This window comes from Vombatus ursinus, unplaced genomic scaffold (assembly GCF_900497805.2).
Source record: "Vombatus ursinus unplaced genomic scaffold, bare-nosed wombat genome assembly UNPS02014802.1, whole genome shotgun sequence".
In the NCBI taxonomy this organism is placed as follows: Eukaryota; Metazoa; Chordata; class Mammalia; order Diprotodontia; family Vombatidae; genus Vombatus; species Vombatus ursinus.
Genome location: NW_020954580.1, coordinates 23,049,798 through 23,070,595, shown reverse-complemented (window position 1 = coordinate 23,070,595; position 20,798 = coordinate 23,049,798). Strand labels below are relative to the sequence as shown.

At 37.1% G+C, this 20,798-nt stretch overlaps 1 protein-coding gene across 9 annotated transcripts in view; it reads left to right on the top strand.

The window, feature by feature from the left end:
• The window catches only part of NBEAL1 (neurobeachin like 1), a 184,542-nt gene that overhangs the window by 66,496 nt on the left and 97,248 nt on the right, over nucleotides 1–20,798 (top strand). For 7 of the 9 annotated variants that reach the window (XM_027873645.1, XM_027873639.1, XM_027873637.1 and 4 more), the window contains exons 10-15: nucleotides 5,044–5,150; nucleotides 14,372–14,458; nucleotides 16,567–16,650; nucleotides 19,173–19,271; nucleotides 19,357–19,937; nucleotides 20,440–20,572. In XM_027873645.1, coding sequence (XP_027729446.1) covers nucleotides 5,044–5,150; nucleotides 14,372–14,458; nucleotides 16,567–16,650; nucleotides 19,173–19,271; nucleotides 19,357–19,937; nucleotides 20,440–20,572 — 1,091 coding nt within the window. The remainder of the gene's footprint in view (nucleotides 1–5,043; nucleotides 5,151–14,371; nucleotides 14,459–16,566; nucleotides 16,651–19,172; nucleotides 19,272–19,356; nucleotides 19,938–20,439; nucleotides 20,573–20,798) is intronic. The other 2 variants (XM_027873643.1, XM_027873642.1) reach the window with 1 other exon arrangement.

Sequence of the window (20,798 nt, the reverse complement as noted above, 5' to 3'; positions counted from 1 at the left end):
TGCTAATTGGACCCAAGACAGCTGGAAAAGTTAAAGAAAAAGATAAGAGTGGTAGAGGAAAAAGAATGAGGAAAAGAAATGAGAGTGATGCAAGAAAATTATGAAAAGAGAATTAACACTTTGGTAAGAGGAACAAAAATTCACTAAAGAAAAGAATTCCTTAAAAAGCAGAATTGGCCAAATGGCAAAAGAGGTATGAAAACTCACTGAAGAAGATAATTCATTTAAAATTAGAATTGGCCAAGTGGAAGCTAATGATTCCACAAGATGTCAAGAAATGATAAAAATCAAAAGAAAGAAAATATAGAAGAAAATGTGAAATATCTCATCAGAAAAACAGCTGACCTGCAAAATAGATCAAAGAAAGGTAATTTAAGAATTCTTGGACTACCTGAAAGCCATAATCAAAAAGAGAACCTGCATGTCATATTTCAAGAAATTATAAAGGAAAACTGCTGCAGTATCTTAGATCCAGAGGGCAAAATAGGATTTGGATCAATCTTATCAATCACCTCCTGAAAGGGATTCCCAAATGAATCCCCTTGCCCCTTCCAGGAATATTATTGCCAAATTCCAGAGCTTCCAGGTCAAAGAGAAAATATTTCAAGCATCCAGAAATAAATAATTCGAATATTGTGGAACCACACAGAATCACACAGGACTAAGCACGTTAAAAGAATGGAAAGCTTGGAATATAATATTATGGAAGGTGAAGGATGTAGCATTACAACTTGAGTGTAATCCTTCAGGAGGAAAAAAAAATGGATATTTACTGAAATAGAGGACTTTTAAACATTCCTGATGAAAAGACCAGAGTTGTATAGAAAATTTGACATTCAAACATAAGACTCAAGAGAAGCATAAAAAGGTAAATGAAAAGTAATGAAAGTAATCATAAGGGACTCAATAAAATTAAACTGGTTATGTTCCTATATGGGAAGATGATACATATAACTGTTAAGAACTTTGTCATTCAAAACAGGAGAATGATAAATGTTGGAGAAGATGTGGGAAAATTGGAACACTAATGCAGTGTTGGTAGAGTTGTGAAATGATCCAACCATTTTGGACAGCAATTTGGAACTATTTCCAAAGGGCTATAAAAACGTGCATACCTTTGACCCAGCAATAGCACTTCTAGGGCTATATCCCAAAGAGATTACACAAACAGGAAAAAGACCCATATGTACAAAAATATTCATAGCAGCTCTTTTTGTGATGGCAAAGAATTGAAAATTGAGAGGATGCCCATCAATTGGGGAATGACTGAGCAAGTTGTGATATGTGAATGTGATGGAATACTATTGTGCTATAAGAAATGATGAACAGGCAGACTTCAGAAAAACCTGAAAAGACATGTATGGTCTGATGCTGAGTGAAGCGAGCAGAACCAAGAGAACATTGTGCACGATAACAGCCACATTGTATGATGATTGATATTGATAAAAGTAACCCTTCCTGGTAATACAAGGATCTAAGACATCTCCAGAGGCCTTGTGATGAAAAATGCTGTGCACATCCAAAGAAAGAACTGTGGAAGCTGAATTGCTATTTTTTTCTCTTCTGTTAAGTTTTGTTTCCTCTTTCTGATGGTTCCTCCTATTGGTTTTAATTTTTACTTACAACATCACTAATGTCAAAATATGTTTAATATGAATGTAAATGTATAGCCTATATCAGATTGTGCGCCATCTTGGGGAGGGTGGTGGGGAGGAAGGGGGAGAAAAGTTTTAAACTCAAAAGCATATGGAAGTGATTATTGATAAATCAAAATAAATTAATAAAAAAAAGAAAACTAAAAAAATAACTGCTCAAGTTAGGAGTCTACACAGACAGAGGACAAGAATGTGAGTTGATTATATTGGGATGATCTCCAAAAAAAAAAAAGTATGAGAAAGGCACTGGGAGAGTGGGAAGGGGAGAGACAGAATGGGGAAAATTTTCTCACATAAAAGGCATGCAAGGGAGAGCTTTTATAGTGGAAGGGAAAATGAGGGGGATGGTATTTGAACCTCATTGTTATTGGAATTTCTTGAAAGAGGGAAGAACATAGGAATATACATGCCTACTCAGTTGGGTATAGAAATCTGTCTTACCCAATAGAGAAATAGGAGAGGAAGGGGGTAAGAGATGGGGTTGGGAGGGGATGATAAAAGGGAGGACAGATGAAGGGAAGCAGTGATCAGAAGAAAGATGGATTTTTGAGGAGGGACAGGATAAAAAGGGAGAGAGAAGGATAAATAGAAGAAAATAAGATGGAGAGAAATACACAGTAATCATAAATGTGAATGTGAATGGAGTGAACTTTCCCTTAAAATGGAAGCAGATAGCAGAATGGATTAGAAACCAGAATCCAACATCATATTGTTTACAAGAGACATTTGAAACAGAGACACACACAGAGTTAAAAATAAGGGACTGAGGCAGAATCTGTTATGCTTAAGCTGAAATAAAAAGGCAGGAGTAGCAATTATGATCTGACAAAGCAAAACCAAGAATAGACCTAAGTAAAAGAGATAATTGGGGAAACTTTATTATTCTAAAAGGTACCACCACAGACAATGAAGCAATATAAAAAATTTCACAGCATTTCTCTGATAAAGGCTTGATTTCTCAAATATATGTAGTTAATTGAGTCAGATTTGTAAAAACAAAGCCATTCACCAAAAAATGGTTAAAGGCTATAAAGAGGCAGTTTTCAGAAGAAGAAATCAAAACTATAGTAATATGAAAAAAATACTCTAAATCATTGAATGGAGAAATGCAAATTAAAACAACTCTTAGGTATCACCTCATACCTGTCAGAAATAAGAAATACTGGAGGGGATGAGGGAAAATAAGTACACTAATAAATTGGTGTTGGAGTTGTTAACAGGCCCAAACATTCTGGAGAACAATTTGAAATTATGCCCAAAAGACTATAAAACTATGATAAACTTTGATATTGCAATTACTATTACCATTACTAACTCTGTACCCCAAAGAGATCAAAGAGAGAAAAGGTCCTATGTGTACAAAAATATAATAAGGAACTGGAAATTGTGGCAATACTCATCAATTAGGGAATGAATGAGCAAGTTGTAGCATATGATTGTGATGGAGTGCTAATGTGTTATAAGATTATGAAGGGAGTGGTTTCAGAAAAAAAACCCAACAAAATATGGCAAACTTAGATGAACTGATAGAATGAAGTGAGAAAACCATGAGATCATTGTACATAGTAAAAACAGTGCTATAATGATGATCAGTGGTGAAAGGATTTGGTACTCTGATCAGTGCAATGATCCAACACAATTCCAAAGGACTCATGATGAAAAAATACTATCTACCTTCAGAGAGAACTGATGAACTCTGAGTGCAAATTGAGGTTCGTTCTCTCCTCTCTCTCTCTCTCTCTCTCTCTCTCTCTCCCTCCCTCCCTCCCTCCCTCCCTCCCTCTCCCTTTCTCCCTCCCTCCCCCCCTTCCCTCCTCCTCTTCCCTCCTCTCCCTCCCTCTCCCCCTTTTCTCTTCTCTCCCTCTCCCCCCTCCCTTTCCCTCTCTCTCCCTCCCTCTCTTCTATATGGGTAATATAGAAAAATGTTTTATGTGATTTCACATGTATATTTTATATTATTTGCTTGCTTTCTGAATGGGTCAAAGAGGAGGGAGAGAATTTGGGAGTCAAAATGTAAAAAAAAAAAAGAGAGAATGCTAAAAATAAGTAATACATTTATTTTTAAAAAGGATCTTGACAGGTTTGCATAATGTGCTACATCTAATAAGATAAAATTTAATAGGGATAAATGTAAAGCCCTGCATTTGGATTCAAAAGATTATCTATATGGGTACATTGTGATGGCATTGTGGCTAGAGAGAAGTGTGTGTAGAAAAATACTCTAGGAGTTTGTAGTGCACTGAATCTCATGCATCAGTAGTGTGTCAGAAAAGTTAATGTGGTCCATGAATAGAAATGTGGTGTACAGAATGAAAAAGTTGTTAGTCATCCTGTTCTTCCCTGGTCAGACCTCATTTGGAGTATTGTGTTTATTTCTGATAACTCATTTAAGAAGAACATTAAAAAGTTGAGCTGACATATTTAGAGAAGGTTGCCTATGATGGGTGAGGAGACTCTAAATCAGTCCCACACAAGGACGGGTTGAAAGAGTTGTACCTGTTTCATCTGAAAGAGAGAAGATTTGGAATGTACATAAAATCACTAGTTTCCTTCAAAGCTCTACTCAGATACTGCCTCCTATTCAAGGCCTGTGCTAGTTTTCCCTGCTCCCTGCTCTTCCAATTATTTTGTATATACTTTATAGATATTTTTGTGTCTGTGTTGTCTCTTTCTGTAGAATATAAGCTCTTTGAGAGTAGGGACTGTTTGATTTATGACTTGACATCCTTTACATAATGAATGCTTATTTATTAATTCATGATCACTGTCTTCAAATATTATTAATTTGGCTATGTGGAAAGGGGATTAAATTCATTTTGGTTGGTTGACTGACAGAAACAGAATTGGAACTGATTTCTGGAATTTTGGGGTGAGGGAAGGGCATGCAGCCACCTGGCTTTAAAGGAGGAATTTTTAAAAAACATGGTACAAATGAGATAGGCTGCCTTGATAATAGTGACTTGTCAATCACCATAGAATTCAATCAGAGATTGGGTGACCACTTGTCAAGAATTTTGTAGAGGGGATTTAATGCTTCAGCTAGGTTAGGGACTGGAAGACCTTTAACTAGCTTAGTACAGAGGAAAAGAACATTGACTTAGGATTCAGAGGACCAAGGTTCAAATTCTGCCTCTGAAGCCTACTACCTCTGGGTACCTTTGTCAAGTCACTTAACTTGATGGGGCCTCAGTTTCCTAATTTGTAAAATGAGGGTATTAGGCTCCAGGGTCTCATAGTTCCTTCCAGCTCTGGAGCTACCAACCATTATGATTGTATGATTCCCTTCCACTTGGTAAGTTTCTGTTACTATTACATGAATAAATTTAATAAATGCCTAAAAGATCTTAAACCCTTTGTTACATAATTGATTTTGTTTTTCTTTCAACAGATACCATCACAGCCATGCTAGATTGCACAGACAGGCCTGTTCTACAGGCTATTTTCCTTAACAGTAATTGCTTTGAGCATCTTATTCGACTACTACAGAATTGCAAGGTAGTTTAAAAAAGATTTATTTATTCTGTTTTGAAGAATCTGTCATTTCATTCACAATTCTCTTCAAATATGAGTTTGTCACAGTAAATTCTGCAAAATGAATATTTGTTAGAATCTAGTTGTGATTAACTATAGCATTATGAACATTAATGATTGAATAGTTGTGATTAATTGTAGCATTATGAACATTAATGATTGAATATGTTAAACTCACCATTATTTGGATTTTACAAGTAGAGCTTCCTTTTTAGTACTGGAGGAGAATTTTTAGTTTTGTGGTGAATATTCTATTCGTGGGTAGGTATTTGCTTTTAGGACGAATTTTGAGAGCTCCTGAAGTCACCTGTTAGCTTCTGTTTTCTGCAGCCACCTGTAGTTGTATTTCTTATGGTGGAAAACTGAGGCCAAGGTCATTTGAATTGCCATACAAATCACTTTCATCATAATTTTTACTTATCCAAGTCATATGCATTTAAATATTGATGACATGATAGTCATGTTTTCTAGACACTTTATGTAATAAATGTTTTAATAATTTTGAGTTTACTTCTTAAGGTAATATTAATTTTCTTTCCAGTATTTCTTATTATAATGCTATCATAAGTGCCAGAAATGATATTTTATGTAATAATATTAAAATTTATTTTCCATAATGATGCTCTCTTGAGTCCAGCCAAAATAATATACTTGCTTTTCCTCAAATATAGTATTCTTTTTACAATCGTGTCTCAATGTAACATTTTATCTTTTATGCCTGGAATGTATACTTTCTCCTCCTAGAATTCCTAGTTTTAGTGATTAACTCAATTGCCCCCTCCTGGAAGAGTTTTTACAGTTTATGATGTCTGCTCTTAACCTCCAAATTACTTTGTTTTTACTTGGTATGTATTTTGTGTTTATTTGTCTATGTGTCATTCCTCCAATTGGAACATAAATTACTTGAAGGCAAACATGTTTTGCACCTTTTTTTGGTAACTCTAGTGCTTAGCACATGTATGGCGTTGAACAAATGTTTATTGGTTTATTTGAAATGACGAACATGAAGAATTCAGGGAAATTTGGGAGAGGAGATGACAGATAAAACCAAGACCTGGAGGAGACTGGATTAAAGTGGAGGGGTTGATTGATGTAACAAAGGTCATGAAGAATGGAGGAGGGCATGGGATTGAAGGTACTGATGCAGAGTGGAAAATAGTCTTGGTGCAGAGGAGGGACAGCTTTTAGAAATCTAAACTCTTTAAGTGTGAAAAAACTGGGGGGGGGGAACAAATTTTACTTTATTAGGCTAAGCGAAAATGCTTGGCTGTCTAAGGCCATAATTTAGCAAAAGGTTTTGAAGATAGTTGCTTAAGTCCCTTGTAAGTGATCACTGAACCTCTTCATTCCCCAGTTTTTATCAGCTCTCAAAATGAATAATTGTGTGGTAAATATTACCTTCCGTACTGTAAAAGTGAAAACAAAACCTCTATTTTGGAGAGATTTATGGGAGATGCTTTTGCTGAGATGAAAAATAACTAGTAGGGTCTCAGAAGAATAATGAATTGTTACAGTGTGGCTATTTCTCAGAGCCTTCTCAGGGACTTCAGCTGAAGTGCACACTCCTTTGAGCCCCTGAAGTTTCTTCTTTTCCAATGCAATCCTTCTCCATGCCAAGACCAGTACCTATTTCTGCATGAGGGTTACCGGTTGTCTTTAGAAGCATTGGGATTGAGGCTGCATTGCTCCTGATTATATTGTGAAAAAATTCTGCTTCTAATGGTAGTCCTTATCAGTGAGACTTCTTACTCTTCAAGTCTTGTTGATTCTTAAAAATTTACAAATATTGATTATCTAAGTGATGTGTGCTCGAGTTTGCGGTCAATCTTTTCTGAATTCTAAATGCCCAGAGCACATGAGCAATCTAGCTTGTAGACAGTCCTTTCCATACTAATGTGCTCAAATGTAAGGGACCTTTTTTTTAGGGGGTGAGTGGGTAAGGGCAGTAAATCTTTTAGGGTTCCATAATTAACCTAAAAATAATATTTGGTTAGGTGGTGGACATTTGGGAGGTGGTGATCGTCAGCTTGGAAACTAAGAATTGGAGAATAACTCTTAATAGGAGATGCTACTATCTTAGAGTGGAGAGGGTAAAACCTTTGTAGCAGTTAGAAGAAAAGAAGAAAAAACCTGTTGGTACTCTTCACAAGAAAATTTGCAAGACTTTGTTAAGCAACTATAGAAAACTGTTCCAAGAAAAACTATTAAATCACACTATGTAAGCAAAAAGAATTACAATAAACCATACTTAATACAAAAGCTTCTTTTAATTAGGAGTTTCTCAAAATAGAGCTTTTTGCTTGAAGTTAGAGTAGACAATAAGCCATAATTAACATAATAGTAATAATAATAATAATATAGGTTTTGTCTAACATAATCTCATTCTCATTTCATTAGTAGTTGATAAAGAAACGTTTATTTAGCTTTTCTTGTGCCATTGTGCTAAACACTGTGGACACTAAGAAAGGCAAAAAACAGTCCCTACCTGCAAGAAGCTCACAATCTAAAAACTCTTCACATGTACAATATATATTTAATGTAGATGGAAGGCAATGAGAGGGAAGGCACCAGTTTTAAGGGAGACTGGAAAGTTTAGGACAGATATTGATAAACTTAAGAGTCTAAAGAGCAGTTAGGATCCTGAAGGGCTACGAACTTCATTGGTTGAAACAACTAGAGTATTTAGTTTAGAGGTGAGAAGATTTACGGAGGGCTTGATAGCTGTTTTCAGGTAGCTGATAGACTTTCATGTGCAGGAACAAGTTGGACTTGTTTTTGGTGAATGGTCATCCTCACTGCAGAGGGTAACTAAGGCAGTTAATTTTTGACCTGCTAAGATCTTCCCATGACATGTATCCTAGACATGACTGAGCTATGTGGAGGATATCAAGTGAAGTTAACAAGCCTTTGTTAAGTGCATACTCTGCTTGGTTACAAGGTACAGGAAACAAAAACAGTCTCTGCCATCAAGGAGCTCACAATCTAACAGGGAGATAATATGTAAACAGTGTCCAAACATATACATAGGATAGATTGTAGATAATCACTGTGCTAAGGTGCTAATATCTGGGGGGACCAGCATGGCTTCTTGCAGAAGGAGGAATTTTAATTGAGATTTGAAGGAAGACAAGGGATGCCAGAAGAGAGAGATGAGGTGGCAGAATATTCCAGGCAGAGGGGACTCTCACAGTTGGGAAATGGAGTATCTTGTGTAAGGAACAACAAAAAGGGCCATTGTCACTGGATTATAGAGTATGGATAGGATTTGGTGGTGGTTGTTTGTCCTTCCTTCTTGAAGAGGACCATGACATCAAGAGGGTGATGCCATGACTTGCAAGTGAATTGGCTTTAAGTGAGGGAGGGCTGTGCAAAGTCACCAACCTCATTTTCTCCTTTGGAGCCATCTGGATCCAGTGGCCAGATATAGAGCAGGATGACTGGAGATGGCCTTGAATGCAGTGGGAGACCTTGGCCCCAAGTTAAAGTATTTCCCAGGCCTCAGTTTATCTGAGGCAAAAACCATTCAGTGATTTAAGGCTAGGTAAGAAATGATTCAAGGAATGGACCCTTTTACCTAAATCAAAAAATAAATCAGTCTGGGAAGGCCAAAACCGAAATAATTACTATTTACATTCACTCTGAGCCATCGGGGCCCAAACTATGACCACTAAGTGGTGCTTGGGCTGGGATCTATTGTTTGCCAGTCAATGAGATCCAGAGTGAATTGGAGTTAAGGCATGTTCTTTAAGAAAGGAATCTAGCCCATAAACTCCAAGATATCTTGCTAGGTTTCAGCCATCAGAATTTAATTCCTTTGGGTAGAGCATCTGTAGATAAGTGTATGATATCCTTCTGTACTGTAAAAGTGAAAACAAAACCTCTATTTTGGAGAGATTTATGGGAGATGCTTTTGCTGAGATGAAAAATAACTAGTAGGGTCTCAGAAGAATAATGAATTGTTATAGTGTGGCTATTTCTCAGAGCCTTCTCAGGGACTTCAGCTGAAGTGCACACTCCTTTGAGCCCCTGAAGTTTCTTCTTTTCCAATGCAATCCTTCTCCATGCCAAGACCAGTACCTATTTCTGCATGAGGGTTACCGGTTGTCCCATCTCTATTCACACAGATACTTCCCACTCCAACCCCCATTTAGACCCACACATCTCACACTGGCTGCTGCAATAGCCTCCTAAATGAAGTAATATGAGCCCCCTATCTTTTGCTTTCCCTACTTGGTTTCCCTTTTCCTTTGAGTGGAAAAAATCAGTAGAGTAGGGAGGGAGGAGTATAATTCCAAAGGTGGGAAACCTGAGGCCAACTTAACTTCTAGGTCCTTGGATGTGGCGTTTTGACTGAGTCCAAGTTTTACAGAACAAATCCTTTTATTAAGGGGATTTGTTCTGTGAAGTTTGGATTCAGTCAAAGGGCCTCATGTGGCCTCGAAGGCTGTAGGTTCCCCACTCCTGGAAACTTGATAGAAAGGAATTAAGGAAGGAAAGAAGGAACTGCATTGCCCAACTGGAACTGGCTAGTTGAGTCCCCAGTGGGGCAGCTCAGACTATTCACAGGTTGTTGTTTTTCCTTCATTCTCGAAGAGCACCATGACATCAGGAAGGTGATACCATGACTTGCAAGTGAATTTGATTTAAGTGAGGGAGGGCTGTACAAAGTCACCAGCCTTACTTTCTCCTCCAGAGCCATCTGGGTCCAGGGGCAAGATATAGATCAGGACAACTGGAGATGGCCCTCTTAGGGTTTTGTAGGATTTGGCAATTGACTGGATTTGTGAGGTGGAGGGGAAAAGGTCAGAAGGGACCAGGTTATGAAGGGCTGTAAAAGTCAAATATAGGATTTTATGTTTGATATGGGAGGTAATAATGATCCACTGAAGTTTATTGAATAGGGAAGGTGACATGGTCAGACCTGTGGTTTAGGAAGATCACTGTGACAGCTAGTAGAGAGTGGACTGGAGTGGGGAGAGACTTGAGGCAGAGAAACTAACCAAACTGATGGATTTGGAAAGGGGAAAAATAAGTCAGAGAGACCATTTAGGAGGCTATTGCAGCAGCCAGTGTGAGATGTGTGGGTCTAAATGGGGGTTGGAGTGGGAAGTATCTGTGTGAATAGAGATGGAGAGAAGAGGATAGATGAGAGAGATGTAGAAGTAGAAATGGTAGGATCTGGCAACAGACTAGATATGTGGGCTGAAAGAAAATGAAGAGTCAAAAGATGAACTGTTTGTGAACTTGGATGCCTAAAAGGATATTGGTACCTTCAACAGTAATAGGGAAATTCTAAAGAGGGGTAGGTTTTTTGGGGGAAATAATACAATGAGATCTGTGAACCTTTGCTATCCTTCCATGCTTCCTCATCCTACATGACTCATTCTGTCCCTCCCAAAAGAAAAGGGGGTATCTGCAGGGTTCTTACTGGTCATTACTCTGAATGTTAGAGTCTACTCTCTAGTGGGTTTCCCATAGTCTTGATTGAGGTGAACTCAGGGTGAGGGGGTGGGATTTTATAAATGGCCCATGCTGTTGTGACCACAGCTGGCAATTAGGTTGTAACTTAGGGGCTGATCCTAGGCTTAGTAGGATGGAGGTTTGTAGTTTACACAGGGAGGAAATAGAGTAATTGAGTATTGAGGGATAAGGAGAGGTGTGGTTGTGTTGGAAACAAGACTCATAATTGGATATTCTAGGGAAGAGTAGGATACAATCCATCTTCCCATCCTTTGGTTCATCACATATTCTTTGGAGTCTTGCCATGACCACCCAAGAGTCCCCATTTACACTTGGAAAACCATTGACATAGATAGTAGGAATCTTTTAGGAATAAGAGAAAATAGTAGTTGAGATGCTCAGAAATTTACGGAGTTAAAAAAAAATCCAAGAACAAAGTTGTTAATAAAACCCATGATCTCAATTATCTGCACAAATACACAACATAACTGATAAGTAATATGAACTACTGATCCTAATACAAGGAGGAGAACTTGACTTCATAGTCAGTACTGAGCCTTGGGATGAGACCCATGAGTGGAATATACTATAACTCTGTAAGGTTATACTTTATTCATAAGGAATATAATGAGTGAAAGGGAGGGAGGTGGAAGAATGTTGTATTTGAGAAGTTGTAATCATGTTACAAGCTCTGGGAGCCAGAAGTGAGGGGAGGGGAAGTAGGAAAGCATAATGAATAGCATTTAGGCAAGGATCAATTGAGGCCGAAATAGATATCATGATACTATCATAGTAATATGCTACCTGGAAAGAAAGGAGAAATAGATGAGTTCAAAAACAGATCACAAGGCTGGTCCAATGGCAAAGTACATTAATTGCTGTGGTATGTTAGTTATCTTGACATCTCCTGGAGCTCTCTTCCGTCAACAGCAGAGCAACTAATAATTTTCTAGGTATGCTTAAAGGTTAATTTAATCCTTTAAAAGGTAATATAATTAAAAAAGAGAAATTCTGTTCTGTATCTGTTTTTCACCAACAAGGAGAAGCTGGGTGTAGGATTGGAAATGATCATAACCTTGGGTGGAAGTGCCCATTTTGTTTCTGAATGACAAGTAAATTCATACAAGTATGTTCCACTTACATATGAATTCTTTGAAATTCCTTTACCTGACTGTAATCTTTTATCATTCCACTTTTCCTCTTTGCCTTACAACCCGTAACCCCATTTTTCATTCTCACTATATCTCGACCCCTCGGCTTTTTCCCAGACCATATTGCACTCCTTATACTCAAATACAGTGCCGCTGTCCTTGCTGTTCCCTGCACAAGACATTCTGATTCCCTAATGCAGTTTCACTGGCTGTCTACCATGTCTAGAATTCCTTATTTCCTTCTCCTGATTTCCCTGCCTTCCTTCCAATCTCATCTCAAATCCTACCTTCTCTAAGAAGCCTTTCCCAGTCCCCTTTAATGCTGTTACTTGCTCTGTGTTTATAATTTCAACTTAACCTGTATGCATCTTGTTTGTACTTAAAAATGTTTGCATGTTGCCTCCTCCATTAGACTGTGAGCTTAAGAGCAAGGTTTATTTCTCTATCTGCAGCACTTAACACAGTACTTGATACAAGGCGAGTGTTTTTGTTGAAACAATCTACAATTACTTTCTATGATTCAGTGATGGGTGTCTGCAGAATTCTCTTTTTGATGAAATTTTGGTTCATTTTCCTTTATGTGGCATACGATTTGTTCATTGTGTCAGATCTTGTTTTGATTTTTTACTTTTTTCCCTCTTCGGTGTTTATGTATTTCTCTTTTGGTTTATCTGCTTTTAAGTCCGGCATAGATTCAGTTATTGTCCCTTGAACTTTTTATCTTAAAGCCTTTTTCTTATAGGTTCTTCTTTCTTGTTTCCCTCTTCCTTTTTTGGTCCATTCTTTCAGAGATATACAGATCCTTCCTTCTTCTTGCCTGAGATCGTTTGTGTGGTGGTGGGGGGGGTCCAGACTGGGTCCCTGCCCAGACTAAACTGGGAATGGGGATAGAAGATTGACTTTAGCAGAGTTTCCAGTCTTCTTTACTTGTGCAAAGAAACTTTTTTTTCTAGATAACTCTGCAGTGCCCCCTATCTTTTGCTTTCCCTACTTGGTTTCCCTTTTCCTTTGAGTGGAAAAAATCAGTAGAGTAGGGAGGGAGGAGTATAATTCCAAAGATGGGAAACCTGAGGCCAACTTAACTTCTAGGTCCTTGGATGTGGCGTTTTGACTGAGTCCAAGTTTTACAGAACAAATCCTTTTATTAAGGGGATTTGTTCTGTGAAGTTTGGATTCAGTCAAAGGGCCTCATGTGGCCTCGAAGGCTGTAGGTTCCCCACTCCTGGAAACTTCAGACTGTCACAGCTGTGGAGGAAACTGGCCAGGGACCCTACAGAGCTGATCCCTGAAGTACAAACTTAGAAGTTGGCTTATGCCTAACAAATATTAGTGATTCGGGGGTGGGGACTCCAAGTGGGAATTCTAAGCATTTAAGTTGTTGTTTCATGAAGTTTTTTTTTACCTTTTGAAATGTTTTTGTCTTTTTAACTTGTGAATTTGGCTTTAGATACTCTCTATCTGGTACATAATCCTTTTTTTCCAAGGTTTTTGGGTTGGACAGATTTGGGGGAAATACTCTTCCATCTTGCCAATTATAAGATCACCACCATTACTAATTTTAAAATGGTACTGGAAGTTGAGATCACTTCTTTAAAAAAGAATACTTGTGTATATGTATAAAGACATATGTGTGCGTGCATGTGTGTGTGCGTGTGTGTGTGTGTGCGTGTGTGCGTGTGAGAGAGAGAGAGATGCTGGAATAGTACTTTATTCAGGATTTTTGTCATAAGGTTTTGGAGAAGGAGGGCCTCTTAAGTGTAATCTTTTTATTGACCTTTTTATTTTTCCTCTCCATACTTTCTCCCCAAACTACTTTCCAATCCGACCCCAAGCAGTTGTGGAGGAGATGAGAAGTTACTGGAGGGATGTGTGTTTAAAGAGTGTGGAGGGGCATGCTTTCTTTGTCTTAGGCACGGATGAATGCTTGGGTAAAAACCTCTAGGCTTTTTTTTCCCCTTTAAGTTGGCTACTGGCATAGCTAATTCATTTTCTCTCATCTACTCTCACCCCAAAATACTGCCCAGCAGTAGCAGTGTGGACTCTGCAAAGCAAATTTGTAGGAATTTATTTTAGACAGTATTTAATGACCAGAGCAATTAAATACCAGGTGGATAGAAACAGTGACTACCTGAATTTGTTTTAAACCTTCTTTGAGTATCTGCATCTCAAAGATTGTTTCTTTTAAGGTTTTTTTTTTAACTATTGCTCCTTTATCCAATATAAACTTTTTATATCATTAATATATTGTTGGGTTTTTTTTCTGAAGCCTTTATTCACCCTGCTGACTCTTCTTATATTATGTTAGTTTTTTTTTAGCTCTTTTGAATTCTGAGATAGAAATTAATCATATTTATCATGGGAATTTTAAGTATAAATTAATATTAAAATTGCTAATCAGAAATTTGAAAAAAAGTTTTTAAGTAATTTCTGAAAATGAAAGAATTCAGTAGTGTGCACTCTTGGATTTAATTTAGCAGAATTTGAAGCCTATCTAATCCAAGTATTCACACTTCAGCTTGTAGCTCATATATTTAATGTTCTTTTCTCCATTATTCTTGTCTCTGTTTTTAACAGCTGTTTTTAAATGCTAACAGTAAGGTGGCAGACAAGAACGAGAAAGATCTTGCCAACAAATTACTGACAGAAATGAATGAGGACCAGGTATCTACAAAGTCTGCATCTTGCTTAAGCTCAAATCCAGAAATAGTCAATGGGAATACCTCTTCCTGTACTTTGACTCTATTGTCTTAAACGAAAGGAGTTTGCTATATTGAACATTATCTGTTTCAAGTAATATTTTTAAAGAGTTTTTTTTTAATTTAAAAAGATACAAAAATATTTAAAATTTGAAGTATCTTTAATATTGTTATAGTTTACATCTTTCATTTTTTTCAGTTTTGAAGAGATAAGTACAGGAATAGGATCCCAATACCAATACTATCAACCTAGTGGTGATTTAATTTCCTTTTTTTTTGTGGGGGGGTGATGGGGGGCGGGGGGTGGAGCGGCACTGGCTTTCTTTTCTAAGTATTGTGGTGTATTGGGGTCTTAGGGCTTTGTGAATCTGTGTGATTATTTTATGTGTTGATTCTTTGCTTCTTGTTAAGTGATGAGCATCATTATTCAGTGGACATAATGAATCTGGGAGGAAGGGAAGAATTTGATCTCTAGAATCTTTTTTATTAATACAACATAGAACTTGAATTTTTATTTATAAAAATTTAGTTCCAGATGAATAAAATGGCAAATCCATAACTTATTATTTTTGCTTTTATAATATTTTGTAGTTCAGTAAGAAAAACCTGCATATAAGAATGTACTTAGATACATTCTTAGATAGACATCACAATTTTTGTCTCTAAAATGTTAGATTGTGATAGACATAGTATTTGGTGCTTTTATATTGTTCTTGTCCTAATGTGCGTATTTACTGGTATGTGATAAATAATTTTCCTTTTATAAAATGTTGATTGGAAAAAAGGAATTTCAGAGTTGAAGTAATATTTCTCATAGGGAAAATTTTGAAATTAATTTGCAGGTGTTAACTCCTAAAATATATTTTAGTACTTTCTCATTGCTGAAGTCACCTTATCATGAAGTCCTTTGTACTCTCCATTAACTAACCCCTTTGGAATAGAGTTCAAGTCCTACCTTATTACTTCTCAGTTACCTTCCAACTTCGAGATGCTGTGATATTCTGCTTTAAATGCAAATGATGGTATAAGGAGGTTTCAGTGTCTTATGTCATTTTATGGAGACCTGGACTGATTGAAATTCATGTTTAAGTGGACAGCCTCCTCTAAAATAGCGGTATTTTAGACTGTCCCCTCAATGTCAAAACTATTTGGGGGGCAGGAGGAATAAAAGAACCTGCTAGTAGTATAACTGTTTTAGGCTCAATTCAGTGACTTGCCTGATCCCTAAAAGCAGCTTTTAGGTATGATAATTCTTTAGACTTTATTAACTCCCATACTATGCTTTCATAATTGAGAATTGTTATTAAGACTGATGTAGCTTCTCCTTCCCGGTATTTATTGATAAAGTGCAATACACTGAAATGAACATACCCACGTCTTTAAAGTGGCCTAATGATTGATGGAAATTTATGACACTTGTTTATTATTATTAAAACATTCAACTTTTGGCATGAACCATTTTAATATCAAAGGTATGAACAACATTTGTATGCCATCAAAAAAGCCTGCATGCTTCTCAACTGTTTGAAATTCTGCATTTTATTTGCAAATACATGATTTTTTGCTTTCATGTTAAGATTAGTTGATTTTTATACAGAAATGCTATATCATTAATTAAAAATATGGGATCTATAAACTCAGCAGTTATGATGTTTTTAGTTACTTTTTTTGGTAAAATTAAACTCAGAAATGTATAATTTTAAGTGGAAATGATAGCATAATAGATTTTTTAAAATTGTACACATACCTCCCTATTGAGATTGTCCATTAAAAGCATGAGTGAATCTTAGATTTTGTCCATCAAGCACTTTACTATGTGAATGTAGACTTCTTCCTGATATAAGCCTTACTTTTTTTTCTTTTTTCTTTTTTCTTTTTTTTTTGCTTAGTAAGTGAATTTTCTTTCAGGTTATGATGTCCTTAAGTCCATGTCACTGGGGGAGGAATGTGATGCATGTTCAATAATTGGTTTTTTTCCCCACACTGTTGGAAGAACACAGTTCTTCTTAGCTACAGTTGAGCTTAAACTTTAGCTTGTTTGTGTTGGACATTGTTTGTTTTCTCTCATTGTAGGTATTTCAAGAACAGTTGGATTGTTTGGCTATATCTACCATTCAGGCCCTAACAGCAGTGATGAACAAATCTCCGGCTGCTAAGGTGTTTTAAGTTCATTTGTAAAATTATAACAATATTTATATGAATAGCACATAATTTCTATTTCATAACTTATAATAATTAATATTTATGGTTGCTAAGCACTTTGACTTAGTCTTATTTAGTCTGTACAACAATCCCATGAAAGAGGTAGGGCAAACAACGTTATATTCTTATCATAAGATTTTTATAATCATAAGATTTAGGGAAGGTCACACTGCTAGTTAGGAGACAAAGCCAGGAAATAAACCCCCATCTTCAGACTTCAAATCTAATGTTCGTTCTGGCTTTCCATGTAACATTTCTTATCCCTCTGTATCACAAAGTACTATATAAGAAACACAATATACTGAGGTGAGTCAACTGTGTAGTAAAAACCAAGAGTCACAGTTCACAGAACAGCATGGAATAATTTAGGGACAGCAGGAAGTTAGATGGTAATTATTCAACAAACATTTATTAAGCTCTTACTACCAGGAACTGTGCAAACTCTAGGGATACAAAAAAAAGGCAAAAACATGGTTCTTTCCCCTCATAAGCTTACATTTCAATGGGGGAGATAACATGCAAATAACTCTGTATGTATTAGATATATGAAGTGTAAGGGGAACTGGGAAATGTCTTCTGCAGAAGATGGGATTTGAGCTGAGTCTTGAAGGAGACCATGGAACTTAGGATGTAGAAGTGAGGGAGAAGAGCTTTCCAGGTGTGGAGGACAGGTACGAGGGGCAATAGCTAGCCAGTATAGCTCGATCATTACGTGTGTTTAGAGGTGCAAAGTATAAGAAGATTGGAAAGGTAAGAATGGGCTAGTTGTGAGGAACTCAAAATGCCAAACAGTATTTTATGACACCTTAGGAGACAGACATCAGTCCAAACTGATTTGGCATGTGGATCGATACTTGCCTTCTCCAAAAACCTCATCTCACCCTCACACTTCCTTTGTATTCCCTAATAATTGTATTTCCATAATGGTATGTGTAACATTCTGGTTCATAGGAACTTTGTCATGACTATACCATAAAATGGTATTTGGTATAAAGTGGATCACTCACAGCCTCCATCCAATACCCCAGAAGTTGTTATAAAGTTAGTCTTGAAGCATAGCCTCCACAGATAGCATTGTAGTCAGGTCCTAGTGTATTCTTTATCTCCCCAATTGCTAGGAACGTGACTGGATCTAGAACATGTCTGACGATCACGGAGTCTTTGCGCTGCAAAGAATCTTCAAGGCAATTGAGACCAATGTCTACTTTTTAAAGATAAACAGACTCAGTGAGGTGAAATGATTTATTCAAGACCATAAGACTAGTTACTTGCTGAACCTTTTTGAGTTACTGGGACACTACCTTCTGCTTTTATTATTAGAGCTGATTTAAGCTACCTCATTCACCACCTTCAACCCGAGACAATTTTCTGGGAGAGTCTCCAGCAGTTTTGCCTAGTTGGAAAACTCAGAGTGAGGAGAAACTTAGATTGAGGAGAAAAAAAAGGTCTCAGTTCTACAGGCATTGATTAAGTGCCTACTCTGTGCAAAACACTGTAATCAGCCCTTAAGGAGCTTACACTCTGCTGGGGTATACAACATGTAAACAAACAAAATATAATTTCAAGGAAAAGTACAGACAATGGAGGGGCATTTTAGAAAGGCTCCTCTTAGGAGGTAGCCACTGAGTGAGGCTTATAGAAAGAAAGCTAAGAAATCTAAGAGATGAAGGTGAATAAGAAGCCTGTTCTTGGCATTGGGGACAGCTTGTCCCCCAAGGCACAGAGGCCTGAGAAGAAAAAGCAGGTAGGCCTGTTTGGTGGGAGCATAGTGTGTGCGAAGGGCAATGCAGAATAGGTTGGGAAAGGTAGGCTAGAGTTAGAATATGGAAGGTGGTAAATATCAAACAGAAGAGTTTGTACTTTATTCTATAGGCAATCAGGAACCATTTGAATTAGATTTTTGAGTAGGAGCATCATATAGTGTTGGACTTGTCCTTTAGGAAGATTATTTTGACAGCTATATAAAGACCAGGTTGGAGAGGAGGGAGTCCAAAGTAGTCTACAATTTATACTTTGCACTAATTGATTGAATTTTTATGACCTGCATTATGAATTATATTTTACCATATATTTTGGACTTTGATTTTTTTGTAGGTTATAGTAATTGGAAATTCAGGAATATTCTTATAATAAATACTATGTGTTTCAGAGTATAAAAAATTAACTTATTCAGGAAGAATACACTTTCCTTTCACATTGATGACAAACTGGCAATAGCACTTGAAGGTTTGCACAACACTTTATATATATTATCTAATTTTATTCCTGCTATAGTTTGTGATGCAAGTATTCCTGATATAATTCATATTTTACAGATTAAGAAACTGAGCTTAGTGACATGTCCATAGTCATAGAGCAAGTTAATCTTAGAGGCAGAATTTGAACCCAGGTTTTCCTGATTTCATGTCCAGCTTCTACCTGTTGCTATCTCTCCTTTTTCTGTTAATATGCTTAAACTGTTGTGTTTTTTTTTTCAGGAAGTGTTTAAAGAACGAATTGGTTATGCACATATGTATGAGGTATTAAAATCCCTTGGTCAACCTTCACTGGAATTGCTAAAAGAACTTATGAATATGGTGAGTTATTTAAAATTTTCTCTTTGCTGGTAGATGTTAAACTACTGCCTTATCAGAATTTATAACTTATGATTTTTCTTCCTAGGCTGTAGAAGGGGACCACACATCTGTTGGGATTTTGGGCATTAGCAATGTCCAACCCTTATTGCTGCTTATCCAGTGGCTTGCAGAACTAGAATCACATGACCTACAGATATTCATCTCTGACTGGTTGAAGCGAATTTGTTCTCTTAATAGACAGAGTCGAACTACTTGTGTCAATAATAACATGGGTCTCAGGATCATTGATACCCTGGCTTCCCATTCTTCTCTTCATTGTACTTGTGCTGAGAACCTGATCACTCTCCTTGGTTCTTTGGGGAGTCAGTCAATGAGCTCTGAAGAGCTCCACAGATTAATAAGACTTCTGAGAACAGATGAATCCAAGAAGATCCATTCTTATACCATTCCTGTTTTGCGTGCAATCCTGGCAATGGCTCGCAAGCAAACTTTAGAGAGTGCGCTGCAGTATTTTAATTTGTCTCATAGTATGGCAGGTATTTCTGTACCATCCATTCAGAAATGGCCAGGGTCTGCCTTTTCCTTCAGTGCTTGGCTTTGCCTAGACCAGGATCAGTTGAATACCGGAATCTCTAACAAGGGAGGGAAGAGAAAACAACTATACAGGTACTCACTCGTAAAAGTTGTTGAATATTATGCTTTGGCATGCTTTCCAAGGCATTTGAATTTTGAAATACATCAGTTTAAGAGCTTCTAATTATTAAGCCATTCATTTATTAAAATGCCTTTTCAGTGTGTAATGTTAAAAAGCAGCAACATGGCTTAATGTATAGACTGTTTAATATCATCCACTTAATATCATCCACTGACCTCAAGGTCAGGAAGACCTCTGACAGGTCCTGGCCATGTGACCATGGGCCACTGACCCAGGTGGTTTCCTAGGACTTAACTTGCAAAGCAGGTGCTGACTTGCATTGGTAGAAGGAATTCCCTTTTTGGCATTCCCTATTCCAATGAAATCACAAGTCCAGTCCTCCCTCACCAAAAAATAAAATAAAATTGGGATTAACATATCAGAACCTTTTTTGTTATGTGAGGACTAATAGGGATTGATGACAGTGAAATATAATTTAAACTGGAATATTTCTCTCTCTTTTTTTTTTAATAGCTTTTTTACAGCAGGTGGCATGGGCTTTGAAGCCTTTCTGACTTCTTCTGGAGTATTAGTGGTGGCTGTGTGCACCAAGAGAGAGTACGCAACTGTCATGCTTCCCGACCACAGTTTCTGTGACTCCCTCTGGGTAAGGTTCCAGGAGCTCAGCTTTCGGATGCCTGTATTTCAGGAATTATATACACCATCTGCATTTGTAAACAGATCCTTATGCTCTTTGAATTTTCACATACATAATTAGTGCTATGTTGAGGCAGTATGAGTAATTTTTGTCCTGATTTGGCTTTATCAGGCATCAGACAGCCCTTTATTAATTTCTTGGAAAGAATTATTGAGTGAAAATTAATTCTTTTCCG